We start from the raw sequence: 26,552 nt of genomic DNA, 5'->3' as shown, positions 1-26,552 counted from the left end.
TCTGGCCTCCTCTCTGTTGGCAGCCATTGTCCCTGTTCCTAGCCTCCCCCCTCCAACTTCCTCTACCCATTCCCATTCCCCTCAAACCCAACCTATCCCAAGCACACAGGCAGACCAGCATGCACCCAGGACAACACACAGGGGTGGTTCAGGCAAACACAAGCACCACACATCATCCCACAGGCATTCACACAAACACCATCCAGATGCAGACATGCCAACATCCACTGCCTCCATTGTGTCCCCCTCCTCCTCGTTGTACACCTCCCTCCCAGTAGCGTCTACACTCACACCTGCATGCACTACATCCTTATCCGTTACCTCCATCACCATCACGCCTATCACTACACACCCCTCACTGGCAGTCTCCACCACCACATCGATGCACACGTCCCCTGTGTCCTCTCCCACTGTGTTTGTGCCCCCTCCTCCCAAAGTACACAAACGCAAACACTAAGACACCCAACAGCTATCCACCTTACAACAGCATCCAGCCCATGCACCTGCACCCAAACATAGCAGACACCTCCTACAACCACTTCCTCTTCCTCCACTCCCAAACCTTCACCTTCTTCCCGCCCCAATGTCCCTAAGAAGCTTTACCTCTCCAAAGTTGACCTCTTCCCTACCCCTCCCCTCCCGTCCTTCACGTTGGACCAGGGTGGTCAGAACCCAGGTGAGCACTTCAGCCACCCAGTCCATGGCCACAGTAGTGTCAACAGCTACTGCAGGTGGAGAGGATCCCGAGAACCGTCCAGCAGTACCGGAAGTGTGCATGCACCAGGTGTATTAAGGAAGGGCAAGGAGGCACCACCAGCTGCAAAAGTGAAGGGCAGGGAGGCACCACCAGCTGCCAAAGGGAAGGGCAAGGAGGTACCTAACTGCAAAAGGGAAGGGCAAGGGGCCAGCACCAGCAGACAGGAAGGACAGGAGGCCTGGTGCTCGGACTCATTCGGAGCCCCCACCACCAACTATAGCGGTTCAGTCGTCCGAGGCTGCAGGGGAAGGTCTGGAGCCCCCCCACACTGCCAGCCACGACACCAGGCCCACCACTGACACCACTGAGCAGCCGTCACCGCCGGCGGGCAGTGTGTAGTCCTGCCTCCATGGGCTGTAGTGCGTCCTGGACCATGCAAATCCTATAGGTGTGACTCTCAGGTGAGAAACTGTGACATTGCACTCCCCAAGATCTGCATCACAGGGCACAATGCTGCCTCCAGACCAGTGGAGGAAGCCCTCCACTCACCCCATCCATCCCAGGATGAAGTACAGTGGGCACAAGGCCCCCTCCAGAACCAGTAGAAGAAGCCATCCACTCACTCCATCCTTCCCAGGATGAAGCACACTGGGCACAAGGCCCCTCCAGAACCAGTGGAAGAACCATTCACTCAACCCATCCTTCCCAGGATGAAGCACACTGGGCACAAGGCCCCCTCCAGCACCAGTGGAAAAGCCATCCTCTAGAGAGACTGTGGCCTTGCACTCCCCAGGGCCAAGCAGGGGGCAAACCACCCACTTGAGAGACTGTGGCTTTGCACTCCCCAGGACCAAGCAGGGGGCAAACCACCCACTTGAGAGACTTGAGACACTGTGGCTTTACACTCCCCAGGACCAAGCAGTGGGTAAACCACCCACTTGAGAGACTGTGACTTTGCACTCCCCAGGACCAAGCAGTGGGCAAACCACCCACTTGAGAGACTGTGGCTTTGCACTCCCCAGGACCAAGCAGTGGGCAAACCACCCACTTGAGAGACTGTGGCTTTGCACTTCCCAGGACCAAGCAGTGGGCATGGGGGCCCCTACAGGAACAGTGGCATCGTACCATTTTCCAGCTGAGGTGCCTGTGTTTATTTTGACCTGATGCCCCTGCAGTGTTCTCTCCATTTTGAGGCAGGTGTCATGTGTGGGCTTCGCCCATGCTTTTTTCGACCAATGGACATTTACAAGGGACAGATTGCGGCCTTGTATATACCATGTAGATATTGTATATACTGTTTATGTAAATTCTATAGCTCTATCTGAATGTTCCAATATAACACTGGTTAGACTCATTTCCTTTTGTCCTTGCGTTCTTCCAGGGGGTGACGGGTGTATCAGTAATGTTGTTGGATGTGTTTGTGTGTATGTTGTTGTGGGTGAGGGTGGGTGTGTTGCGTGCCGCATGTGTGTCACTCTCTTTTCCCTCCTCCACTCCCCTGTGTGCGAGGTGCAGTATTCACCGTCGTCGCCTCTGTTTACGCCGCCGCCCTCTTTCTACTTCGTGGTGTATGAGAAGATACACCAACCCGGGTAGGATCTGCAATTCGGGCTCCATGGCGTCCTGGTTCTTCGTTGAGTGTCGAAAGGTGAGTGGTTCCCCTTCGATGTACTGTTTCTGCTGTACTTTTGATGGCGTTGGTACCGCCCCGGAAAAGCTGGCAGATTGGCCTCTCATAATAGTGTGGGCGGTACATTGTCTTCTGCCTGTCTGTTGGCAGTGACCGCCGCAGTGTTTGTTGCTACCGCCGTGGCGGTCGGAGTGTTAAAGTGGCTGTCTATGTTGGCGGTTTCCGCCGTGGTCGTGATTCTATTTATTTTACTGCCTGCCTGTTGGTAGTGTTACTGCCTCTTTAACACTGACCGCCAGGGTTGTAATGAAGGCCATAATATATTTTATGATGTTCCTTCTTAAAGTTACAAGGCACCCTACACCTGGTGTACTTAGGGGAGACCTTAAGGGTGACATATGCAAAGATAAGGTAGTTTGTTACCGCCGCTTTAACACTGACCGCCAGGGTTGTAATGAGGGCCATAATATATTTTATGATGTTCCTGCTTATAGTTACAAGGCACCCTACACCTGGGGTACTTAGGGGAGACCTTAGGGGTGGAATATGCAAAAATAAGGTAGTTTGAGACTTTGTAAGTACCTTTAATTCCAAAGTCTAATTTGCATATAAATTGAATTCAAAAGCAGCCTGCAAGGTAAGGCTGGCGTTTAAATTGACAGAAGGCACCACAGTAATGCACACGTCGGTGCATTAAATATGGTGACCCTCTAAACCTACATCCCATACCATATATGAGGGACTTACAGTTAAGTTGTCTTGCCAATTATAATTATGCCTAATTTGCATATACTTTTAATCAGAGCACAGGCCCTGGGTCTGGTTAGCAGAGCCCAGGGCACCCCCAGAGTCAGTAAGTCAGCATCTAGTAGCCAACTATGGGGACAAAGAATTGGGGGACATTGCAAAAAGCCTTGGTTTCTCACAGGGATTCTTCAGTAGAATTTTTATGTAAGGAATCAAAACTGAAACAGTTTCCAACACTTTGGTAGAAAATAAAGCATTGTTTTCCTGAGATACATCTAGGTGATAATGATTACCAAAAGTATTTGCTGTAGCCCATGTTGCAGGTCTACAAATTTCTTGGAAATTAACCACTTTTGTTTCCACTCATAATGATGATTTTTGTCGATCTTCTCTGAATGACGTTAGTAATGTCCTCAACCATTGACATGTAAGTTTGGGATATAGCTAGCTTATCCCATCTGCTGATACTAGCTATAGTAGGCTGTCTTTCTCAATCAGGGACCTTTAAATGAAACTAAAATTTGATTAATCAAAATTCTTTCACCTTTTTCCAAATACACAGCAGTATCTCTTTTTAGTTCTAGAAGAGCTTCATTATAATAATCAGGACAAAAATTCAGAAGAACTACCTCCTGTGAAACACAGAATTCAGGTTGTACCTTTGGGGCAAAACCCAAGCCTGGTCTAAAAACTATTCTGTCTTGAAGAATATTTGGATAGAGAGGAGTGATTAACAAATTATTGGTCAACCCCAATCTGCAAGCAGATGTAACAACTTCTAGAAATCCGGTGTTGGCCCATAACAGATAGAAATTGGTTGAAGACATTGGTTCAAAAAAATATCCTTGTAATCTCAGCAGAACGGTGAGAAGATTGCATGGGGGTAATGGAGAATGAGCAGTTGGCCTTTTTTTCTCAAAACATCTAGGAAGTCTTGACACTGAGGAACGTATGGCCAGATATATAAAAGAATTAAGCTTTTAGAAACCCTGTGAATCAGTAAATCAGAGGGTTTGTGAAGTAGATTTGTGAATGCTAATACCCATTTTCTAATGTAATAAATTAATGCCAAATCTCAATTCGTAAGAGATTTGTTTAGGACATCCCTTCTAAACTGCGATTCAGTACTGTATAGATGGTTGTTAAAATTGTTTCAGTCACAAGTCATTGATAAGCTTATTTCCAAGTTGGGGTGGTAACTCTTTTCCAAAAGATGAGGGGTATCCCTCTGATCTCTTGCCCTTTGGAACTAAGGTGGCAACTTCATAGGGAGTTGGTTCTGAAGTAGGGTACCAATACCAACTCTAAATGATTTTTTTCAAAAGTGAAAGCTTGTTTACATGGTTAAAAAAAGAGCAGCCTTGTTTTCTTTAAGTAAATTGAGTTGTTTTGGAAAGAAAGATTTCACTTTTGAAATGCAAAAGACATGCATTGTGGTCTGCTGTGCCTGTTAGTCCATCATCCCTTACTTTGCAGCCAATTGGAGGTATTCAGCAGTCTGCAACTATCCTAGTGAATATACACTCAGCAGGCCATTCTGCTACACCATCCATATTGTTATTTTATGGCTAACCTATTATTTAGTGGGTTGGTTGACAAAATAATTTACTGGTCGCAAAAAGTTGGTATGCAAATTGTGACCACACTTTGCGACCACAGTATTAGCACATCTAGCCCTGATTTCTTTTAATGAACCCCAGGGTTCCTGAAAACCTCTATAACTGCCCACTGAGCATTCAGCAAAGATGTTTGCAGGTATGATTGAAATTCATATCTGAGAAAGTCTAGGATTAGAATAGGATTACAAAATTTAGGATTCTCAATGGGATTTTCTGTACATCAATATTCAAAATAGTCCAAGTGTTTCACATAACAGGCAATAGTACATGCTTTCCTGAATATCCACTGCAACCTCTCTTGCACAACACATTCCCCAAAGTCCTACCTTTTCATTTTCCATGCCAAGGTGAAGATGGCCCTGAGTCAGTTGTGAGAGGTAAGAATGTTGTGGTAATGGATCTATGGGAAGATGAATTGGGGAAAGAACACAATGAGGGAAAGGGAACTAATGATAACATCACCATTAAGGTGCAACCAATATTAGTGTTGCCATCTTCTCCCAATCTTCCTAGCACCTTTTCTCTCAATAGAATTAGGGAAAAGGGTTGTTTCTATGATTGCAAAGAGGACTAGCCATGCGCACTAAAAAAATGCACTATCGGACTGAATGCTATCTGCAACAGGTAAAAAGAAACTGAGGATTATGTGCAGTTATACCCCTCATCCCTTGAAATGTAGGCTACCTCAAGAGATTCTGCTTGACTCTCTGCACAACCACAAACATTTCTATTTGACCTAGGCACTAATTGCTTGTACCCCTTTGGCAGTTGATATATGCTTTTGTCATCATTTTTACAAGGGTATTCTTTCCATGTAACAGGGTAGCAAACTAATGGAGGGCAATAAACATCACTGATAGCTCTCCCCAGTTGCCAGATGAATGATCCCTTTGACTGAGATGGGGCAGTCACCCTGTACCTGTTTGTATTGTAGTAAAGCTCCCCAACCTATCATGCTCGCATTAGGACAACTGGGGCATGTGAGGGCAAGAACTATGCCTTTCGAGAGGATGTCTGAAAGTACCAACCATGCCAGAAAAAATATGTCTCTTCAGTAATCAGAATAAGCCTTTTGTAATTCTGAGAAGGAGTCAAATGATGGAGGTAGACTATTATTGTTTTGTAAATAGAACCTGGCCAAAGAAACCACAGCAGGGGTGGTTGCCATAACACCCTGTGCTCACAATCACTCTCTTGCTGTAGTATCCTGAAGGGCTGATATGTCACATGATTTTGTAGTTATCAAGTTCCATCTTCGGCAAGAAGATAATCATAGCCCAATTATGTCTGAAAAAGTGTTCCAATGCTTGGTCTCTACTTCTCTGGCTGAAGATTTAATTTATTTATATTCAGTAAAATGTTCAGTTCCTGTAGTCTGGATGATACCTTCTGGGTGCCAAACTATGCCTTTAAAATGGAAGAGGATGATATTAACCAATCATCAAGACAAGGATGTATCTGAATATGTTCTAGTTGCATAGCTGCTACTAGAGGAGCAAATGCTTTTGTGAAGATCATTGTGGCTGAAGACAGTCCAAAAGGTGGAATGCTGAATTTGTAATATTTCTCTTCCACTTCAAGTACCAGATATTGTTGATGCCAAGTGTGCATCAGAATCTTAAAGCAAGCACCCAGTAAACTAATTGTTGACAGGGAGTCCCCTGCAAATGCATCCTGAATCACAATCTTAAGTGACAAAAGCTTGAATAGTACATAATTGTAAAAGTCTTTAGCTTCCAGATCCTGAGGCACTAATGTAATTGCCTGTTTGTACAGAAAAGCCTTAACTCCTTATAACATGCGAGTAATCTTTCCTGATCTCTTTGAACAGTTATTTTCCTGAATAAAAAATAATTTTGAGTCTGAGACTCAGAGGGTCTCCGAGTTCTATAGAATAATCATCTCTGATTATCTCTAGAACCCATTATCTTTTATACAAAGAATTCAAGCCCTGAAAAACAGCGGTATCAACAACTGTTGATACCCTGGTACTGTCAGGACATTTAGCTCTGTTGGTTATGTTGTGACTGGGTCTGGGATTTTTCTCCCTCTGCAGTCCCCCGACCATAGCCATGAAAGGGACATTTGGTCTCCTCTGCCACTTTTGAGAAATTCTAATTAATGAATGATATGTCTCTATTTTGATAGGATTTGAAATACCTTCCTCTCATCTGCTGATTTTTTAAATAGATATTTTAATTCAGGGCCAAAGTGTTTCTGTTGCAAAAATGGTCAATTATTCAGAATTGAATGATGTCCTCCATCAAATTTACATAACTTCAACAACATCTGTTTCATGGCTGATATTAAAGTCCACTCACCTGTCACAAACTCCCATAATGAATCAAAATCATATCCAATAAAAAATTAGCCAAAAGGTCTATGCTGCCCAGTGAGGCGTAAAGGCTTTGTGTCTTTTCTCATAAAAAAGTCTGATGCCTGGAAGTCTTTTGCAAGTGATTAAGTTGGAAACATTTCTGCTCTAATCGAAAACTTCAGTGCAGCATATGATGTTTTCATTGATGATTCAACTTCTTGTCCTGTGTTTCTGATAACAAAGCTTCTTCAAATGGTAGTGATGAGGAAGAAAATACATTTGCTAGAAGACAACCTTTGACATCTGTGGCAACTCTTATTTGAATTCAGTAATTGTATATCTGTATGGGAGAAAAGTTGAGAATTTCTGTCCAATTTCCAGTCTCTCATTCTTTTAACAGAATGGCTTTCATAATGCTATGAAGAAGAAGAAAGACTACTGCAAAAGTCTCAGATTGAGCATAAAAGCCATCTGTCCTTCCCAATTCAGGTTCTTGAAAACCCAGCAGCTCTTGGAAATGGGTAAGTACTTCCTGTAGTTGAGGCCCCTGAATATACTTTCTCTTAGGCAAGGGAAGCTTTTCACCATCAAATACACTAAGGGCCTCTGAAAGACCGGATACGCAGTGAGAGACGCAGAGAGCAAGAGGCGCAAGAGATGCGTGTCATATCATTCGCATCATCCGAGGCGCCAGGAGGTGGGAGGTGGAGCTCACCACACACTGACAGAGACGCGGGAGCTGCTGAAGCCAGTGCCCCGCTGCACATGGTGCCCCTCTGCAGACGGCTGCGAGGCAGTATGGACCCTTGCATGACCCCGCACGACCCCCTCACGAGAGAGGCTTCCACACTACATCGCCCCCCCGGTCCCGTTTTTCACGGGAGCAACTGCAACCATGTCTGGGGAGCGCAGCGCAGCGGTATTGCTCGCCACCCATTAGCCAGTGGCTGGGGGCGATTTCCTTGTTTCCCCTCCTGCCTGCCCAACGCTCCATTTCCTGGCTTGCTTCTGGTTTACCTGGACAGTTGTTGCTGGTCCCCAGCACCTAGACTCCTGGACCTGTCCGTGCAGGGACTCCTGGGCCTGGGGGGGGCTGCACAAGGGCCTTGCTGGGTGAGCTACTCCAGTTCACGACGGACTGCCGCTTGGTGGCCGCACAAGCAGATTCTAGGCCTGGGACTAGGCCAACACTGACCTCCTTAGGACTTCTCAGGACTGCCTGGACTGCCTGGGCAGGAGCTACATAGGAGCTACATCGGGGGGCCGATGTAGGGAAGAGCAAAAAACTGTAGCATAGGCTGTAAGTAACCGCATTTTGATGGAGGTGGCTGGCGTTAGGCCAGTGCGGCTTGTCTGGACCGTGTTGCCTTACTTCTCCTGCCCTCCTGCCTCCTTCTGCCATTTTGGACCTAAACGGGTCTTCTTCATTCCTTCTTTATTTCAAGTCTGCAAGTCTTCAATTGGAGCACAGATATCTCACAACAAGTGTTGCAAAGTGCTTCTTTAAGAATTTACTTACCTACACTGAGCAACATATTTCCTCCTCTGAGCTTCCCCAGATTTGAAGGAAGGGCCTGGAGCCAGTCACACTATGAGGTCTGGTAAAGTAAGGAAGGAGCACCCAAATCCTCAAAAGCGCAAGAAATGCTGCTGTGGTGTCAATGTGGGCAATGCCACTTCGCATTCACCATCAGCCTCTGAAAAGTGGTCTTATCCCCCTTTAGCCACTGCAATTACAGCAGCTCTTCTTCCACCGACTGCTGATCCATCTAGTTCAGCAATTTTGAAGACTCAATTTTCTGTTGTACATACACCGCATCCATAGTCCTCGAAGCTCCACGAGTCTTCTCTTCTGACTTATTTTGAGAAAAAGCCTCAGTTGGAACTTTTGGCAAATGGTGGGGAGATTAAGCCGGAGTCAGGCCGGAGTGGTCCCATGGAGCCTGCAGTCACCGATCCTTTACCCATTACTGTTGGTCATTTCACAACAGCAGCACAAGTCCACTGTCAAGTTTCACACATTTCCCCTCAGTTTGCGTCTCAGAGTGAAGTGAGCCACTCACAGCCTCATGAGGACCAGCCGCCCAGATTTTTGCCAAAACACGAACTTTCACCATCCAATGTTACCAATAAGGTCTTCTAGCGAGGCTGTTCTCAGCCCGCAAACTGAGTTCATTAAAGGCAAGCTCAATGACCAATCGCTTCTTGACCTTTCTTGTCTTCAATCGGATTCCTTGAGTGGTACTGAAAGGGAATTCAACCCTATGCCCTCTCCTATGATCATGGTAACTGGCTCTCCCTGGCCTCAGCTTTTGCAAAATCTCCAATCCACTGTGCTGGCTTTGAACTATCAACCCGACAAACTGGACGTCTAAGTTGATCTGCTCAGCACACTGGCCTTTTATGTAGCTAGTATTGATCTAACAATTGAAAACCTCAACAAGCTAATTACTAGAGCACAGACAAGCTCCAATTTTGTGCAACCAACATGTTGTTGTTCTCCAATCATTGAAAGCCTTTAATCTCTACCCACCTTTTTAAGTTTGGTTGTATGTGAAATCAAGAGGCTATCTTCAGCTCCTGTGCCCCCGGTGCCCCCGCCGAATCTGAGCTCCCTCTCTGATTTGGCTCGGGGTCCCACTCAACCAAAAACATTGGACGATTATTTTCTTCCAGCCAAGAGTGCAACCTCCATCAATCTTCCTCGGCCAGTTGCTACTGGAGTCCTACAGCATGTCATTGCGGCCAACGGTGCTTCCACAACTTCTCTCTTACCTAAACATGAGTCCACGGTGCCTGCCTCTTCCCATTTTCCCTGCATTTCTGCACAACCTGCTTTAGTTCAACCAACGCCCTTAGGAGCTGATCCCGTGGCTCAAGTTCCATTGAGCAAGAGGGAAAAAAAAAAGACTCCGTAAACAATGTAACAATAGGCGGAGCCAACCTCCTCAAGGATTTTCAACAAATGTTCAACTGTCAGTTTGTCCTGAGGTGCAGCAACTCTTGCAGTTGCAGGGTGCCCCTAGGGCGGCTTCACCATCCAATTCCTTGTTGACCTCACTCGTTGGCCTTCCCCTCCAGATTGAGCCTGTTAAGGACCCTTTGGTTGGCACTACCGTGCAGGAAACTGAACCCCTCTTCAAGGACCATTTGATCTCGGCTGAGAATGGCAACTTAGGCAGTGTGTCGCTTTCGGTAGCCCCACATTGGAGTAGTGGAGTTCCTGCTTGCCCTGCCACCACACTGTTTGTATCCAAAACTGTTCATGGGAATACTGATGGTGATGATTTGGACTTTGGTTCTTCCAATTTCTTTAAATTCTTTCTTTAAACAGCCTTCCTGTAATTTTGCCACCAAGCCTTTGGTCCGTCTCTGCCGATATTTCAGCCTTGGGGACCCCGCAGACTTATTCAATGTAGAGGAACAGTTACAGCCTTCATTCCCCCATGTCCCTCCACAAATCCTCCAGAAATCTCAACTCTTAAGCTTGTGTTTACCCCAGAATATCGCACCAGGGGCCCTCATGACATACTGAATAAGGGAAATATTTTAAGACTCTTTAATGCCTTCCCGGATCTTAACTACATTGGTTCTAAGGACATTGCGTTCATTGAATTCTTGGACTCTAGAGGGCTTTACCTAAGGGACTCTACCTTGGTTTAGTTAATTTCTGCCACAATAACTCAGTCTATTCTCTCTGAGAGAGATTTATTTTTCTCATGGGGCATCACAATACCTCCCTAGCAGGAGTCTGGTTATCCTGTGTTACTATCAGAATCCCAATGTTCAACGGCCCCCATAGTATTGAAGCCATTTTCAATCTTGAAAAATGCCCTAGGTGGCACTTCTACTTTTAATGGCACTCCTCGTATCAGCTCTGGTTCCCAGGGGTCCTCTAATTGGGATTGGCTGCCATCTACCCTCTTGCATGGACGTCCCTATCAACCCCCACGAGTGGGTGGTTCTGTTCAAACACTTGGATATTTGTCCTTTTGCTCATGGAACATCAATGGGGTTGCACATAAGTTTGCCTCGGCTGACCTTTTAATTTTTTTTAACAGTTACGATGTAATCACCTGGGCAACCTGGGATGAGTACAGCTGTCCATTGCCAGGGTATTTAGAAATATGGAACTCCGCCCATAGAACAAGCAAAATTGACCGTGCCAAGGGAGGATTGGCCATCTATGTAATTGTTAAATTAATGGGAGTATATTGCCACTGGTTTGGGATGATAACTGGATCCAGGGGATTGTCATAAGGAACGAGACTGCGCAGCAGACCTTCGTAGTAATTAACATTTACATTGCTCCCGGAACAAAGGAAACAAGGGGCAGGCTGTCTCAACTGATGCAGATTGTGGGCAACTTAGTTGGGGAATACCCATGTGCTAATTATCTTATAACTGGTTATTTTAATACAAACCTGTTTCAGGATTCAGTGGAGGCTCTTGAGGGTCCTGATTGTGGTACCCGCCAGTTAATTCATGAACAATTAAGGCCCCAGGGTTGTCTGCATTGCCCGTTGGGAGAGTACTTGGTAATGCACCTTAACAGCATGGGCTTTAAAGTTTTGAATGGCCGTTTATATGACGATGTCCCCCCCCCGTGGACAAGATCAGATGGTTGATCCCGCTCCTGTTTAGACTATACCATTTGCAATATTGAATTGTTTCCTCTCATTGAAAGGTTTCTGATTTCTTCACAGAGGGAGAGTGATCATTGTCCACAAATTGTATCTATCAAATCTAGATTCCCTGTACACGATGTCATGCGGGCAGTGGGTGGTGGTGTTTGTTTCGAGTCACTAAAGGACATAAAATGGAATGCGTCTATTGGACGCATAGTATTGACTGAATGTATTAATTTTTTTTACTCTGAGGGATCGGGCTGTGTGTCCCCAGTTAAGTTATGGGTTAAACTTTCATGTCTTTTATGGTCAAGTGTTCTACAATCTGCACGTAATTGCGCTCCATCCTGGTCCTTTGTCATTTCTAGGGAAACCAGGAATCTAAAGAAAGCACGTAATAGGCTGGCAAGGGCAAGTAGAAAAAGCCCTGATTCTGAGTGTTTATTCATTAAATACAAACAACTGAGGAAAGATTATAGGAAAGGTGTTTATGATGACTATTAGACCTATCTTCGTCAGTTTTGGGCTAAACTTTTAAGCACAAGCAAAGATCCAAATTCCATAAAATTTTGGTCCCTTATTAACAATCTAAATAGCAACCAAAGGGGCACTGGCATTGTCGATATTTCAGAAGGAGCTTGGATGTCTTACTTGATTACCCACTTTTCTGCTAGTGAGCAGGATGGGAAACTACTGGATGAGGGGGCCAATCGATCTACTCTTCTTTGTTTAATACGTGTCCCTTGTTTACAGGGTCTTTAATTCCCTCGCAGGGAGTGAGGAAGTTCTTTCAATTATGTTTCCCCGATATCATCTCGAGGGCTAAGCAATTTGGAGCCCCCGGTCCCAACGGCCTTCCACAGGCACTATTCAAACATGATCCTCTCTTTTGGGCTGACCATTTTGCACATTTGTTCAAGCACTGCCTCTTGACTTCAACAAAACCTGAGTCCTGGCGTGGAGCCATCCTTCATCCTCTATTTAAAAGTGGTTCATGGTCAGACCCTTCCAATTTTAGGATGATAGCCCTGCTGGACAATGAGGCTAAGTTTTATGCTAGTCTTTTGTTGCAAGATCTTCGTGCATGGGCTGAATCGAAGGCTTTAATTCACATTGTCCAAACAGGGTTTTCTGCTGGCTCAGGCACTTCAACTAATTTATTAGCACTTTCTATTCTGATCGACAGGGCGATTGTGTCAGGTCTGATGCTGAATTGTTGTTTTGTGGATTTTAAGGGGGCATTTGATCTGATCCCCCGGAGTGCCCTATGGGCTAAACTACAAAACTGGGGCATCCCTCCAGTACTCCTGGGTGCTATCATAGAACTCCATACAAACACCTGGGTCCGTATTAAGTTTAGTGATGGGTGCTCCCTCTCTAGGAAAATTCCCACCACCCGTGGTGTGAAACAGGGTTGTGTAATTGCTCCCCTTCTTTTCAATCTGTTCATTGCAGACATGTCAACGTCTCTTGATGCCGTTAACTCTCATCCCCCAAGATTGGTGGCTTTAGGCTTAGTCATCTGATTTATGCCGATGATCTTGTACTATTTAGTTGCACTAAGAGTGACCTCCAATGGCTGTTTAACCAACTTGCATCTTATACCTCCACAAATCAATTGGAAGTTAAGTGGCTTAAAAAAAAAGTCTCCTTTGGGAGGAAAAACACTCGGGCTTATAAAAGCTGTAAACTTGTTCTTGACCAGTCTTATAAATATTTAGAGGTACATTTCGATTCCAGGGGCAGTTTTGTTAAACATAAGAAGGAAATTGAACTCAAAGCCGTGGCATTGCAGGTGGCTTTCTCTAAATTATCTAAAGTTGTAAAGGGGCCGACCCTTCTTTCCCTAATGGAAGTTATGAGAGCAAAGATTATCCCTTCGCTGGCCTATGGTCAAGAAATTTTGTTGGGCTAAGGCTCTTGCCTAATAAATAGGCTGGTCAATAAAATCTACAAGAGAATCTTTCATGTCCCGCACCTGCGCAGGTACAGTTGCAATTTGGGCTTCCATATTTTGTGGCAGTTGGTGCTGGTGCTTTTCTGAAGCTTTGTTATAAATTAGGTCAGGCCACGGATGGTCACCTGGAGGTAGTCTTGTGGCAAGAAATGAGTGAGTCGAAATCGAAGTGTACTTATTCTCATTTCTTGGTTGAATATAAACAGGCGAATAGATGCTGGTGATCTTTGGGCAAGTAATCCCCCCTATTCTCTGTTTAAACTAGATGTTGAAAGGCTTATTCAACTGTATTCTTATCATTCACACTGTTCCCTCCTCGTTCAACAGAAGCATGCTGGGCAGTAATTGAATCCTTTAAGCCAGGTACGTCTTCAATTTATTTCTTTTGCACTTATGGGTTTTGGTTGAAAAAGGCCTTCATGGCCTTAAGAATGGGAGATTGTTTTTTTTTTTTAAAACATCTGCCCAAATGGCAGCTATCTCCCGGGGACGGTGTGACAAGTAGAGGCTGTAGTAATGCGGACGAAACCATTGATCATGTGGTTTGCCTGTGCCCAGCTTTACTAAAGGAGAGTAGATTTTTTCTTTGGAGCAATTGGAATGAACTTGGAATCTGCTCCTGTCGACATGCTATCATCCAGTCTTTGGACCCAGGCAACCCAACGCTAAATGTGTTATTGACAAAATTTATTAAAATTGCACAATCTAAATTCAATGGCACTGCGAGCAATGAACAGGTATAATCGGAATCTCTTCCACGCTCTTGCCACATTGCCCGTTATTGGTTAGGTCGAGGAGTTCTAACAACATATGTTGATGTTTAGTGCAATTACTATTTAATGCACCATGCACTTTAGGGCTGTGCTTATGTATTTTGTCTTTGTGTATTATGTGGGGTTCCGGGCTGGGTGGTTTGTTTTATTTTTATATCTCAGGATTGTCTTACACTATTAGGCATGAATGTCTTCTTTTAATATGTCATGTGTGTTTAATTTATGGTGTGTTTTTAGCATGAATTTAGTCTCTGAGGGTATCTATTCTCGATTGCCTTTTTGCTTTTTTGTATTGGATTTTATTATCTGTACAATAAATGATTATTCATGTTAGTATTCACTAAGGGCCTCATTACAACCCTGCCAGTCATTAGGCCGCCAGAGCCGTGGTGGAGGTTGGACCACCACCAAAGCAGCGGTCCGACATCCACATTACGACCATGGCGGAGCCGCCACGGTCGGACTGTCAACACCGGCAGGTTGTCCTCAGCCAACAGCCTGGCAGTGCCAATGGTCTCAATCCACCAGGGCAGCGCTGCTTGCAGCACTACCCTGGAGATTACGAGTCCCCTTTCTGCCAGCCTTTGCATGGCTGTAGCCACGCCATGCAAAGTCTGGTGAAAAGGGGGTGCCTGGGGCCCCATGAACAGCCCCATCGCGCTATTCACTGCCTGAATTATGGGCAGTGAAAATCACTGCAGGTGCTGTCGCACCCAACACACTGCCACATTGCGGCTGGGTCAATTATGAGCCAGCATCAATGTTAAGGCTCTGTTCCCCATTGGGCTGATGGGCGTAAATGTTGTTTCCGCCCGCCGGCCCAGCAGTGAAATCTTAATAGGGCCGGTGAGGGGAAGACTGGTGTGGCGGTCTTCAATGTGAATGAGGGCCTAAGTGTTAGATCATGAGTACAGGTGGTGGATGAACTGTAACATTTAGAGCTGAAGTCACTGCTTTTGGTATCATGGTTTGTAAGTCCGCCCAAGATAAAGAAGGACTTTTTTCTTCCTGTTTTTCTTTCATATGGTGTTGCTTTTGCATACTCTGTTCTAATGGAAAGGAAGAGCTACCCTGCACCTTTTAAACTCCACTGCTGTGGAAACCCAATAAGAATTGGAACTTAGGAAACACACCCAGAGATTGTAAGTCTGAGCAACTCACTGTAGACATCCTTTCAGATATGGCCAGGCTTGGTAAGTATCTTGCTCCTTTTAAGGTGGGATTCTATTTTAAAATAGTTTCCATACTTCAAACTTTTGTTTGTTTAGACCATGTAGTAAAATTACATATCTATTGAAAATCCCTGTTACTGAGCTATAAATTAAGATAATATGGGGAGATTCCTTCTTGTTCCCATTTATGCAGGGCTTTTGAAGGAAAAGTTGTACTCCCCTGTCCTGCTACAGCATTACTCATGTAACTGAGATATGGTTATCCACAATCGCTTAATTCCTTCTCAAGTGGAGAAACTGCATTGTCTGTAGTTGCTCAGCATGTCCTTCATGATAGTAAACTATATCATCAAGGGGGAAGTCAACACTTACTTGATAATTTTAGCTCTTCTTAGAAGAGGAAATGCTGAGTGCGCATTAACTGTATTTACAATTCTAAAGCGCTAACAACTGCACATAGAGCCTCATAGAGTTTAAGGCTATCATTTAGAGTGTACTGCTAGCCACTCTTTACCAACTCAAGCTGTTAATATTCAACTTCCTCAAGTATACAAAACGTCAGCAGGAGGCTGACATGTGCAGGGGCCACTAAAACATTTCTCTCCACATTCTCAAACATCATGAGATATAATCTTGAAAAATGCAAAAGTAAACCCCTGCTGCAACACACTGCACACAAATCCTGAGCTGAAGCCCAGTAGGGCTTGAAATTAAGGTCCAGCTCCACTTGCCTTTTTCAGAGATGCATATAGGACTTTTTCCAAACTATACATTAAAACACATACACAAGTGCAATATACTAAGTAAAAAGATAAAGAAATAAACATATCCAAATTGAAGCACTCATCTCCCTGGACACATAGCCAAAAATGTTCTCAGAGGATGGGAGATGAGGTATTATGTCATCAAAGCAAGGAACCTGTACTGTACTTAGAAAATGTTTTTCAGGGAGACTGAGTGCCTCATTTGAGTAATGGCTCAGAAAAGGGAGGTAATGAGGGACTACCATAAATTTTCCAGAGACCACTCAATAGTACATCAACCAACGCAATATACCAGTTTGCAAAACGACATTTACTATCACTGGCTGCAATTTCTTAAACTAAACAGTTGTGTACTACACACATGCCAATATAGAATATACTTCAAATACCATATTTTATATGTTGTATGTCTTTGATGCAGTATATTTTAGTGCTAATTATATTTAAAGTCTTGACAGATGACTTGACTGTTACGAGCACAACGGTTTGAAGCGAGAGCACCTTGCAATCAACTTAGCAAAAACAGCATACATAGGGGGTCATTTTGACCTCAGAGGTCTTTTTTGAAGACCGCCGAGGGACCGCCGTGTGGAAGACCGCCAGTGGTGGCAGTTTTCCGCTCGGCCTATTATGACCGTTGGCAGCTCTCCGTCCTTTTACAGACGGAGAGCCGCCAACAGCCATACTGGCGGGAGGCCCGGAAGTGGAGGTTGCTCCAACTCCACCTCCACCGCCACGCCAACAGAACACCGCCTAACGAATCACGTCCTGTGATTCGCCGTGGCGGTGTTCTGTTGGCGGTGTGGTGTCGGCAGAGCTGCCCCCATGGCTCCCGTCCCCTCCCGGAGGATCGTCGGACCAGGTAAGTCGATCGTCCGTGAGGGGAGGGGGATGGGTGGGTGTTGTGTGGGTGCATGGGGGTGTGCGTGTGTGTATGTAGAGGGGGTGTGTGAGTGCGTGTATGCTTGCGGGGGTGTTGTGTGTATGGGAATGAGTGCGTGTATGTCTGTGGGTATGTCTGTATGGATGTGTGCGTGTATGTTTGAATGTGGGTGTGCGTGTCTGACTGTGTGTGTGGATGTATGCATGTATGTCAGCGTGTGTGCGTGTAAGTGTGTGGGGGGTGCCTGTGTCGTGTAGGTATGGGTGATGTGATGTTGGGGGTCGGTGTGGGGAGGGGGGCCCTGCCACCTTTGGGGGGTGGCAGGGGTGGTGGGGGGGTAGGGGAGGGAATCAGGGTGGGGGAGACCCCTATCAGTGCCATGGAAGGAATTCCCTGGCACTGAGACTGCTTACCGCCATCGATTTCATGGTGGTTCAAACCGCTGGAAATCCACGGCGGTAAGCCTGGTCCAAATACCGCCGGCGGTCTAGTGATGGTCGACGGGCTGGAGACCCAGGTCTCCAGACCAGCGGTCGTCTCCGCCCTGGCAGGCGGAACGGAGAACCGGTGGATGACCATGACGTTAACCGCCATGGTCATAATTCCACAAAGTAAGACCGCCAGCCTGTTGGCGGTCTTACCGCCGGTTCTCCGCCTTCTGCCAGGGTCATAATGACCCCCATAGTGTTTTTTCTGCGGCACTTAATTAGAATCAGAAACCCTTTCTTCTGAGAAGGATCTTTCAGCTTTGTGTGCTTAAGACTTTCATTATCTTATATGTTTTACCATGAACAGTTACACAGGGTAACACCACTCATTTCTTTAATAATTTGAGTCCTTGTACATTTATAACTTTCCCTTATTTCCTGATGTGGTAAGAAAAGTGAGCAGCTTAGCTTCTGCCACATATGTCTCAAAACAAGAGTCTTTTAATCTATCTGAGACTTCAGCTAAGCAAGAAAGTAATGTTCCCCATTCTTGTTTTTCCATGAGGAATTCATGAAGTATTATTCAAAGTCTCTTTTCTTGCTAGCTATCATTGTGCTTTAAAAAAAAGAATGATGATTTGGAGCGCTCTGCTGGCTATTGGGATGCTAAATCCAGCATTTGAAAGTGCAAATCAGTATATGATACATGTAAGAACGTGAAGGGATCCATTTATTGTCTCAGTGTTCTAATCCATTATTTGACGGTGGAAGTCAGGGATGCACTGATTTTTACAATTGATATCTAACTTAATGAATGAATGCTATGTTACCCTATAAGGGGTCACTTTTTACCCTGAGGTTCAAAAGGGGGTGCTCAACTTTCATAATTTACTATTTAACATTTCTTTATTGTCAATAAGAGCTTATCAATTCCAAAAGAAGGAATGAACAAATACAGATTTTCCTGCTTTCATCTTTTAATTTTTGATTTGCATGGGTCAGCAAATTCTGTCTACTGTCTACAAACAGTAGACGAATTTGCTGAGATCATCGAATGTTATAGCTTTTTTACTTGGATGCATTTGTTAAGTGCAGCCTTTAACTTTTCTGTGCCCTAATAGCCATGCGCACAATGTGGAGTATAAATCTGAAGCATGAACACCAACGTAGTTATAGAAAAATGTTAACCATGCTGAGATAAAGATGTCAATGTCCAGTACTTTTCAGTCCTATCCACAAGTCCTAAAATGGTATTTTTCTAACCAGTAATATGTGTTTTAACTTCTAAATGAGAAGATGAATCAATGAGAGAGCCCAGAGGTTTATAGGGTTTCCTGTCAGATATTAACACACTAAAGATAATGGCACCAACAGGTATCAGTAGAATACTGGCTTTCCTGGAAGTGGGGGCTGGATTCTTTGACATTTTCATTGCCTCACTTTTGAGAGAGATCACATTTTATTAATATATTAGTAGCATAGAAGTTAGCATATGGTGCCTAATTACCTTACATTTAAAAGCCTAGCAGAGAAAATGACGTGGATATTTAAAATGTGCACGTTGAATTATGGTGAACCGTGTGGTCACCATTTGTATTAGGCATCACGTGTAATGTGAGAGATTTTCCATTTATATTAAATGAAGTAGTAGTGCAAATTAACGTTGAGTGTTTTTATTAAGAAGAATATTAGAATTTAAATATTAAATGAACATGAATAAATTGTACTTATATTGATCTAAAGGAATTTAATAACGTGAATTACATGTGTGCAGAAAAATAAATGAACATTTAAATCAGTTCCAATATGTTGTAAATAATGTTGGCATTTAAAAAATTTGCTTTGCATATTTGATTTGAATTGCAAGGTGTGCAATAGGTTTTATTAATGCATTAATTTTATTAATGCGTATGCAGGCTTTCTTAGCTCCACTGGGCATGAAAGATTCATTTTGAAGCAGTAGAGGAAAATTATTTACTTATTCTGTTCTTTCTGACCTTAATTTTTTCCCTAGGCTGCTAACATGATATGGAATGCCCTATTGTATTTAAGTTGAAGAAAATGTTTTAGTATTAATTATGTAGCAATATTTGTTCCAGTTATCAAACAAGACAGGAAACTCATGATTCTCATGTGAACTTTGATGGTTTATTTCTTGTATTGTGAGAGAGGATCCTGAAGTTATAAATAATTTGATAATGTAATATTTTGTCAGAACTCTATGAAATCATTAAAATGACAATGCACTTTTGCAGAGGAATCTGAAATAGTTGAAATCTTGGTGGTTCCATCCACAACCATTGGGCACTCAACCTGACGCCTGAAATGAGCCACCTGAAGGACCAATTGTGGTTATTTTAATTAGTGTGTGATTTTGAAACTTTGGTATGGTCCACGCCTGCCTCGATGCTATCCAGAACTCTCTCAGAGCCCGTGTATTCTTGGTTTAAATTTGCTGCTATCACCCTCCGTCTTCTCCAAGTCCCCTGAGAAGTTTTCATCTCAGTCTTAATTGCCCCATTTGTTATGCAGTTTCAGTACTAATATGCCAAACTAATTCTGAGCTGCTAATCTGACTTATAAGCAACCTGTTTTTTTCACTGTCCTAATGCTTCTGTCAACTGATGTTGGGAGAAAGTCACCGTTCTAGCTGATGAAGCATTGCTGTCCCATGAGGAGAGGTATAACTAAATGTGGTCACTTGTTTTCCTTTTCAGCTTAGATAATTACACCAGCATATTTTTATGGAGAGTAACCCTAGTTAGATGAGTTTTTTTCAAATTATTTTTGTCTCTTCTTTACTTTTGCTCCCATGAGTTAGCCCATTCCCACACATGCAAGTCTACATTTGTGTTAGTGATAGTAATGGCCTAGCTCTCCAATCTGAAATTTGAATGTTATTAACTGTATTTTAATGATTTACTGATGTCATAAGCATCTGCTTAGGAATATGATAATAATGTTTATATTGTGATGTTGCTAATTGTAACAGTCTTGATGTTTAGTAGGTTAAATCTTTTTAGATGTTTTGGTCAGCCTATGGTTTACTTGTATGTTTACTTAGTTTTGCGCACGATATACATGACATTGATTTTGGGAATGTAATAAAGCTTTGAAACTTTATTCAGTTTGGAGTTTGATTTAGTGTTGAATTGTTCATGGTGTTCAGAATTGTTGATGGTTTTATTTCATTGATTTGTAATTCAATGAAGCTGACTACTAAACACTTCACCAAGTCCAAAGATCTAGTCGACCTCTATTGGTGAGAATATTGATGACATCTTACCAGCGCATTGGTAGTTTCTGAACCCGAGGTGTGGAGAAAATCTTCGTGGTTCTGTACAAATGATAGTCATTGGGGTTTGTTGAGATTAGGTTTTTATATTTTTAAACAAATATGGTGTTGGATGTATAGCACAAACTGAATGCTTTGGTATTTTGCAAGGCAACACCTTGAAGAGAAGAATTTCAAGGTGGAAGCCTAAGCACAGACTTCACCACCATTTTCCTTCAAGAGCTAACCCAAGAAGAAAGAAAACAGGGCAGGTATCCTACACGTTCACATATGCACATTTAGCATGCCGAATTAGAAATTTCTAGAATTCAATCTGCAGAAGAAAATATATGGATCTCCCGTAGAAGATTTACATTGATGACATGTGGGGAAGAATCACTAGAAATGACAGTACATACATACAGAGAGAAATGTCTCTCATCTTAGGCTGGTTGTTGCTGATTAGTGCCTATTTGATTCAACTGTAGGACATCCAAATGACAAATATAGCCCAATATTCAAAGACCATTATCCTGCATTTGAATCAAGTTGGAAACATTGAATATTGGCCAATTTGAATTTCCACTTAGGAATGCTTGTGTCAGTAACTCCTGCTCTAATTTTCTTCGGCAGGTATCTAGTATATAATTTCATGGAATTTCAAATACCCTGTCGATGGAGTGTGCAAGCTACACTTGTAACCATTACTGTCATAATGTTAATGTTGCACATTTTATGCTTACAACAGATTTGAAAATACTTGTGTGGCATTGTCATTCCTAATGAGGTCAAGCATCATGACAGTACCTGAAAATATTAATTAATTACATTGCAGGAAATTACAAAATGAAGTCACGGGCCATTGTACAGTGAGATTAACAATCTTTATGAACATAACCATCTTTTTTTGTAAAACACCTTGACGGAGATAATATACGAAAAAGTAGTTCCCAAACTTGTTTAACACTATTGAGTGATTAACCAATATTGTTGCTTATGGTAAATTGATATTGTTCCAAACCACCACAGTGAGGTATGTAGTACAGAAAGGTAACAGTAAAGCACACTCACGGAACTCGTAGTTTGGGAAACTTCTGGATATCATTTTCCGACATGTTCTGAAACAAAGAATGGATTCTTAAGTACATTGAGACCCCATGAATGCATTGCTAGGCATTGTGGGAGGAAAATGTCTGGCAGGTATGTTCTACTAAACATGCAGATAAAGGGATTGAGACCTACAATACAAATCTCAGAAAATGCTTTTTTTGTGGACCAATTCCATGGAAAACTGTAGCTCATTAAATTAGCACCACATTTCTCATCTGTAAACACTAATTTAGAATTAGAAAAGAGAGAACTGAATTCTGAGCATCCTCTGTTACAAGGTTTCACCGATCTTCCTGCTCTCCATGTACCTCAGTAATTTAAAAAAGGAGAAAGGCATAACTCAGCAAGTGCCTTACTAATCTTTGTAGCCACTTCTTGTGATTTAAATAAAAGATCTGTCACTAGGGTGTAAAGAAAGTGAACAATTTGAATGTCCACATCTGAAAAAGGCAGAATCAACAAAAACAATGTCGATTACTGGCATCCTGTAGACTCTGGTTGGATGTGTAAGTAATCAGAAATATAACGCCTATTTAAACTTTTTTTAAATATGTGCAACAAAAATCAACTTCAGCCGTTGTCCTTCACTGAAACTGCAATGGAGTTTTCAAAACAATCAGTATTTGATATTTTGTTTTTGAAAATGAAGAACTATATAAAGGGGAATTTAACCTGTCACTGAATGAAAAAACACCCTCTTTATGTGCACTGAAACTACTGATAATACGCTTACTTAAGGGTGCACTACAGGCTCAAAATCAAGTTCCTTCTACTTCAATCTCAGGATCCCAGAACGAGTGACTGAAATCTAATTTCATATTGAATTAAGTAGAATTGAAATATCAGATGTGATATGAATTTATATTGTCCCATAATACAAGAATATTGGGTTCCACACGTTTTCAACACATTTTACCCAAGAATTAGTACTTTTAATCAAAGTGTATTATATATTTTATGAGACAGGTTCACAAGTACAAATTATATATATATATATATATACATAACAAAAGAAGGGGGCAAATCCTGTAACCCGTGGACCCAGGTAATTTGATTTATGAACTAAAAAATGGTACTTGCGGGGAAAGTGTCAGCCTTGCCTTCCCAGCAAAAATTCACCCTCATAAGAGGTATGTAACTCTTGAAAAAATTCCTTGTCAACTCACTATTGGAGAGTGAGAATGAAATGCTGTTTCCGAATGCTTTTATCAGGGAGAAAATCCAAATGAAGATTTAACTTAATGATTTATTCAGCCTTTCATTTAAATTTTCTCCCATTTCAAAGTGTTACACTTACAAAGAGCAGGCACCTTGCTCCAGGTGGGCATTAGAAAGGGTGTCATATTTATAACTGAAAAATAAAGACATTTTTTGAAAGGGAGAAATTAAAAGTTAAGAAACATTGGGCCATATGTACAAACACATTATCCTTTCACTGTTTAATTAATAGAAAGAGTTTACTGCCTGCCCAAATTCCTTCTTTCCCTGCAGAGTATGTCTCAAAAGGATGGAATTCCAATGGCAGGTGCTCCATTCTCATATGTGAGCTGAGTGTCTTGTGAAGTGGAATTCGCTGCCAAAATATCTACCCAAATATAGACACTGGAGCACCATGCCCACCACCAGCTTTCAATTTGGTATTGGTATTAGTTTGATTATCAGCCCATGCCTTGGAGCAGTATCAGTCTCGAAAGGTATGAATAAATGTAGGATGATCAGAGCTCTCAAATTAACACCTCATAACTCAGCCATGATGATGATAGTTTATAAACTCTTTGTGGGAGATTGGGGTGACACCCTGATATTTTGAATTAATACCTTATATTGAGGAAAAAATTGTCATACTACTGTTTGTCATATGGTTCCTATTTCATATTCAGAAACATTGCCCATTCCGATTGACCACAGTTGCACTCCATTGTTTTCAGTTTCTGTTGCAGAATACCAGTGTCTCCTGCAGAGGCATGCTGCACTCCCATTTTTTAAGTCTCTTATGATTCCATTTTCAATTTTAACACATAGCATATAACATAGTGATTAGTCACATTTAAATTTTAAATGTAGAGAGACACAGAGGCATGTCATGTAACCATTATGAAGCATAATCTTTGTCATAACTGAAAGATCAACTCTTGTTGAGAACATGTAGCTCTAAATGATAAAGGTGTATTGTTTTTGAAGCTTCAGTATATATTCACCTAGAAAAAAAATTGAATGTGCTCTCTCCAAAGTTTAGAAAGACACCAGAGACGGAAATCTCAATATGGTAAAGTATATTCAAATTTAAAAAGTCTTATTATGAGATTTTCTTTGCAACAGAAATTTAAATTTACTATTTTAATAATTAAATGTACTATTATTTCCTATCGTGCTTCATTTTAGGTCTCTATATCCATTATTTTCTATTGGAGGGCACTGCAGTACCAGTGGCTGGCCGTATGTGATGCTAAGGATACTCCAGCTCTGAGCGGGAGTACATTTACAAATGTTTCTGGTTTGTTTGGCTGCAGTAACTTTCGAAGTGGAGTTTGTGGATAGGAATCAGGTTTGGGTGGGTACATGTCCCTCTCAAAGCCCCTCAGTAGCCCTGTCTTAATCCCCATCTATTCCTCCTTTGAGCCCTCCCCTTTAATAGTAAGTATTGCCCAATTTACCAGTCACTCCGCACTTTCCCTCCCATATTTACTAATGAAAAGTATGTTTATGTGCACAGAGGCTCTACAGTTGGGAATGTATCTCTGCACAGAAAATGATAGGTGAGGAGGAGGCAGAACTTTTGCAAATAGGTTTTGGGAAATGCATGTGTAGCTTCGTAGCATGTTAGTGTTACTATTGCAGTAGTACTATAAACATACCACAAAATGCGGTTTGTGACTAGGCCCTTATGTGTTTTTATGTACATCTTCAAAGAAAATGTGAAAGCCCTGGACTACTTCACCTCTGGTAGTGAAAGGTGGTTGATAAATTGCAGCTGATTCCTCCCTCTATGTCATCATCATTTCCCAACTTAAGAGATGATCTATCCACAAACTAGAAAACTTTACATTTTTATGGGACAACTGTATCTATATTTGTATTCAAAATGTGGTGCTTTTGGCATCCACAAACCAAATGGGAATAGCAAGCAACTGGCATCTATCCATTGTCACAAAAACATAAGAACTATGATATCGACTGGGTGAGTTCTTGGACTGAAGATCGCTCCACTGACATCCCAATGTCATGTGCACAACTGTTTTCTGCATCCTGTGGTGCTGCGATGTCTTGCTTGCTCACTCTGTGAAAGTGGTAGAATATGAAGCCAAAAAATAAGTTGGCAGATAACATGCATTTCTGCAAAAGACCAGAGGCCAGAAACATGAAGAGCTTCAGTACCGACATGATATGCACTAGTCAGAATGCTGCTATTCCCCATTTGAGGACTACAAAAACTGAGCCCTTTAACACATAATTTTAAAAAAATGCCAGACCAGGAGTTCCTACTCACATTGATACCTCCAAATGAGTTATTAACCATACTCCCACCCATTGTGCCTTTGATGGCATCAAGAATGCAAAACAAATCAAATAAGTCCACTACCATTGTATCTCATGCCCCACTACAGCAAGGCTTCAATAGACATGCAAGCACGGCCGAGTCTTTAACCCTGATTCTGTTTTTGGCTTCTCACTGGTCATTCTTGTTCTCACACTGTATCTTCAAAATACTTTTAACTTCAACTACCTTGGCCACCTTTTCCAAGTCAATTGTCAATATAAACACATTGCCTTTTGCTTTCTTTTCCCATTACTTTTTGATGTGTGTTGTCTATTCCTAGCTGAGCATGCTACCATCATTTATTTGGGTCTTCAATATGTTGATGATTTACCTCCCAAAGTTCTTGCTCCTGATCCTATCTGGAATGTTGGGATTAAATAACCCTGATCCTTCCCTGGGTTGATAATCTGATGGTGTGAATAGATGAGGATGATGCATTTTGTAGCTGGAGTGTGGCATGGAAGGTATCGCTATTGAAAATATGAGCTCTTGATCAGTCAGCAAACTTTGCTCTTGTCTCTTTACTGAAACTTTGCTAAACGATGTTGAGGCTATGGGACAGGGTAGAGTGTCCAGATTCGGAGGATTTATCAACTTGGAGAGTTAAGCCAGGGTGTGACCTCCAGTCACTGCAGGAAATTGAACAGGTAAGTCCAAACCAACTGGGAATAACAAGGATTTGCAACAGCTAATGGACTGTAAGTAGATGAAATTGATATTTAATATTGTCACATTAGCCATTCAAAAGCTGTATTCCCTCAAAGTTTCGTTTGGAATCAAATCTTTCAGGAACCTACTCCCACTTTTCAAGACATTTTCTTAAGGACACAATAAAAGAGTCCCACCAGGGGTGGGGCCCTACAGGGGTTCGGGGGAAACACAGAGGGTGCTCTGGGACGACCAATAGGTAAACAGCAGGAGGTGGGCACAAAGGAAGGCAGATTTAGGCAGTAGGTGGACAAAGACTTAGGGGTATAGGTTTGATATAGTGTTTCTTTTAATGTTCAATGAGCCT

At 42.6% G+C, this 26,552-nt stretch overlaps 1 protein-coding gene across 1 annotated transcript in view; it reads right to left on the bottom strand.

Annotated features, from left to right (window-relative positions):
• The window catches only part of LCP2 (lymphocyte cytosolic protein 2), a 465,302-nt gene that overhangs the window by 379,191 nt on the left and 59,559 nt on the right, over window positions 1-26,552 (bottom strand). Inside the window, exon 3 of the mRNA XM_069201712.1 lies at window positions 21,961-22,007. Coding sequence (XP_069057813.1) covers window positions 21,961-22,007 — 47 coding nt within the window. The remainder of the gene's footprint in view (window positions 1-21,960; window positions 22,008-26,552) is intronic.

This window comes from Pleurodeles waltl, chromosome 7 (genome assembly GCF_031143425.1).
Source record: "Pleurodeles waltl isolate 20211129_DDA chromosome 7, aPleWal1.hap1.20221129, whole genome shotgun sequence".
In the NCBI taxonomy this organism is placed as follows: Eukaryota; Metazoa; Chordata; class Amphibia; order Caudata; family Salamandridae; genus Pleurodeles; species Pleurodeles waltl.
This window is presented reverse-complemented; position numbering and strand designations above follow the sequence as displayed.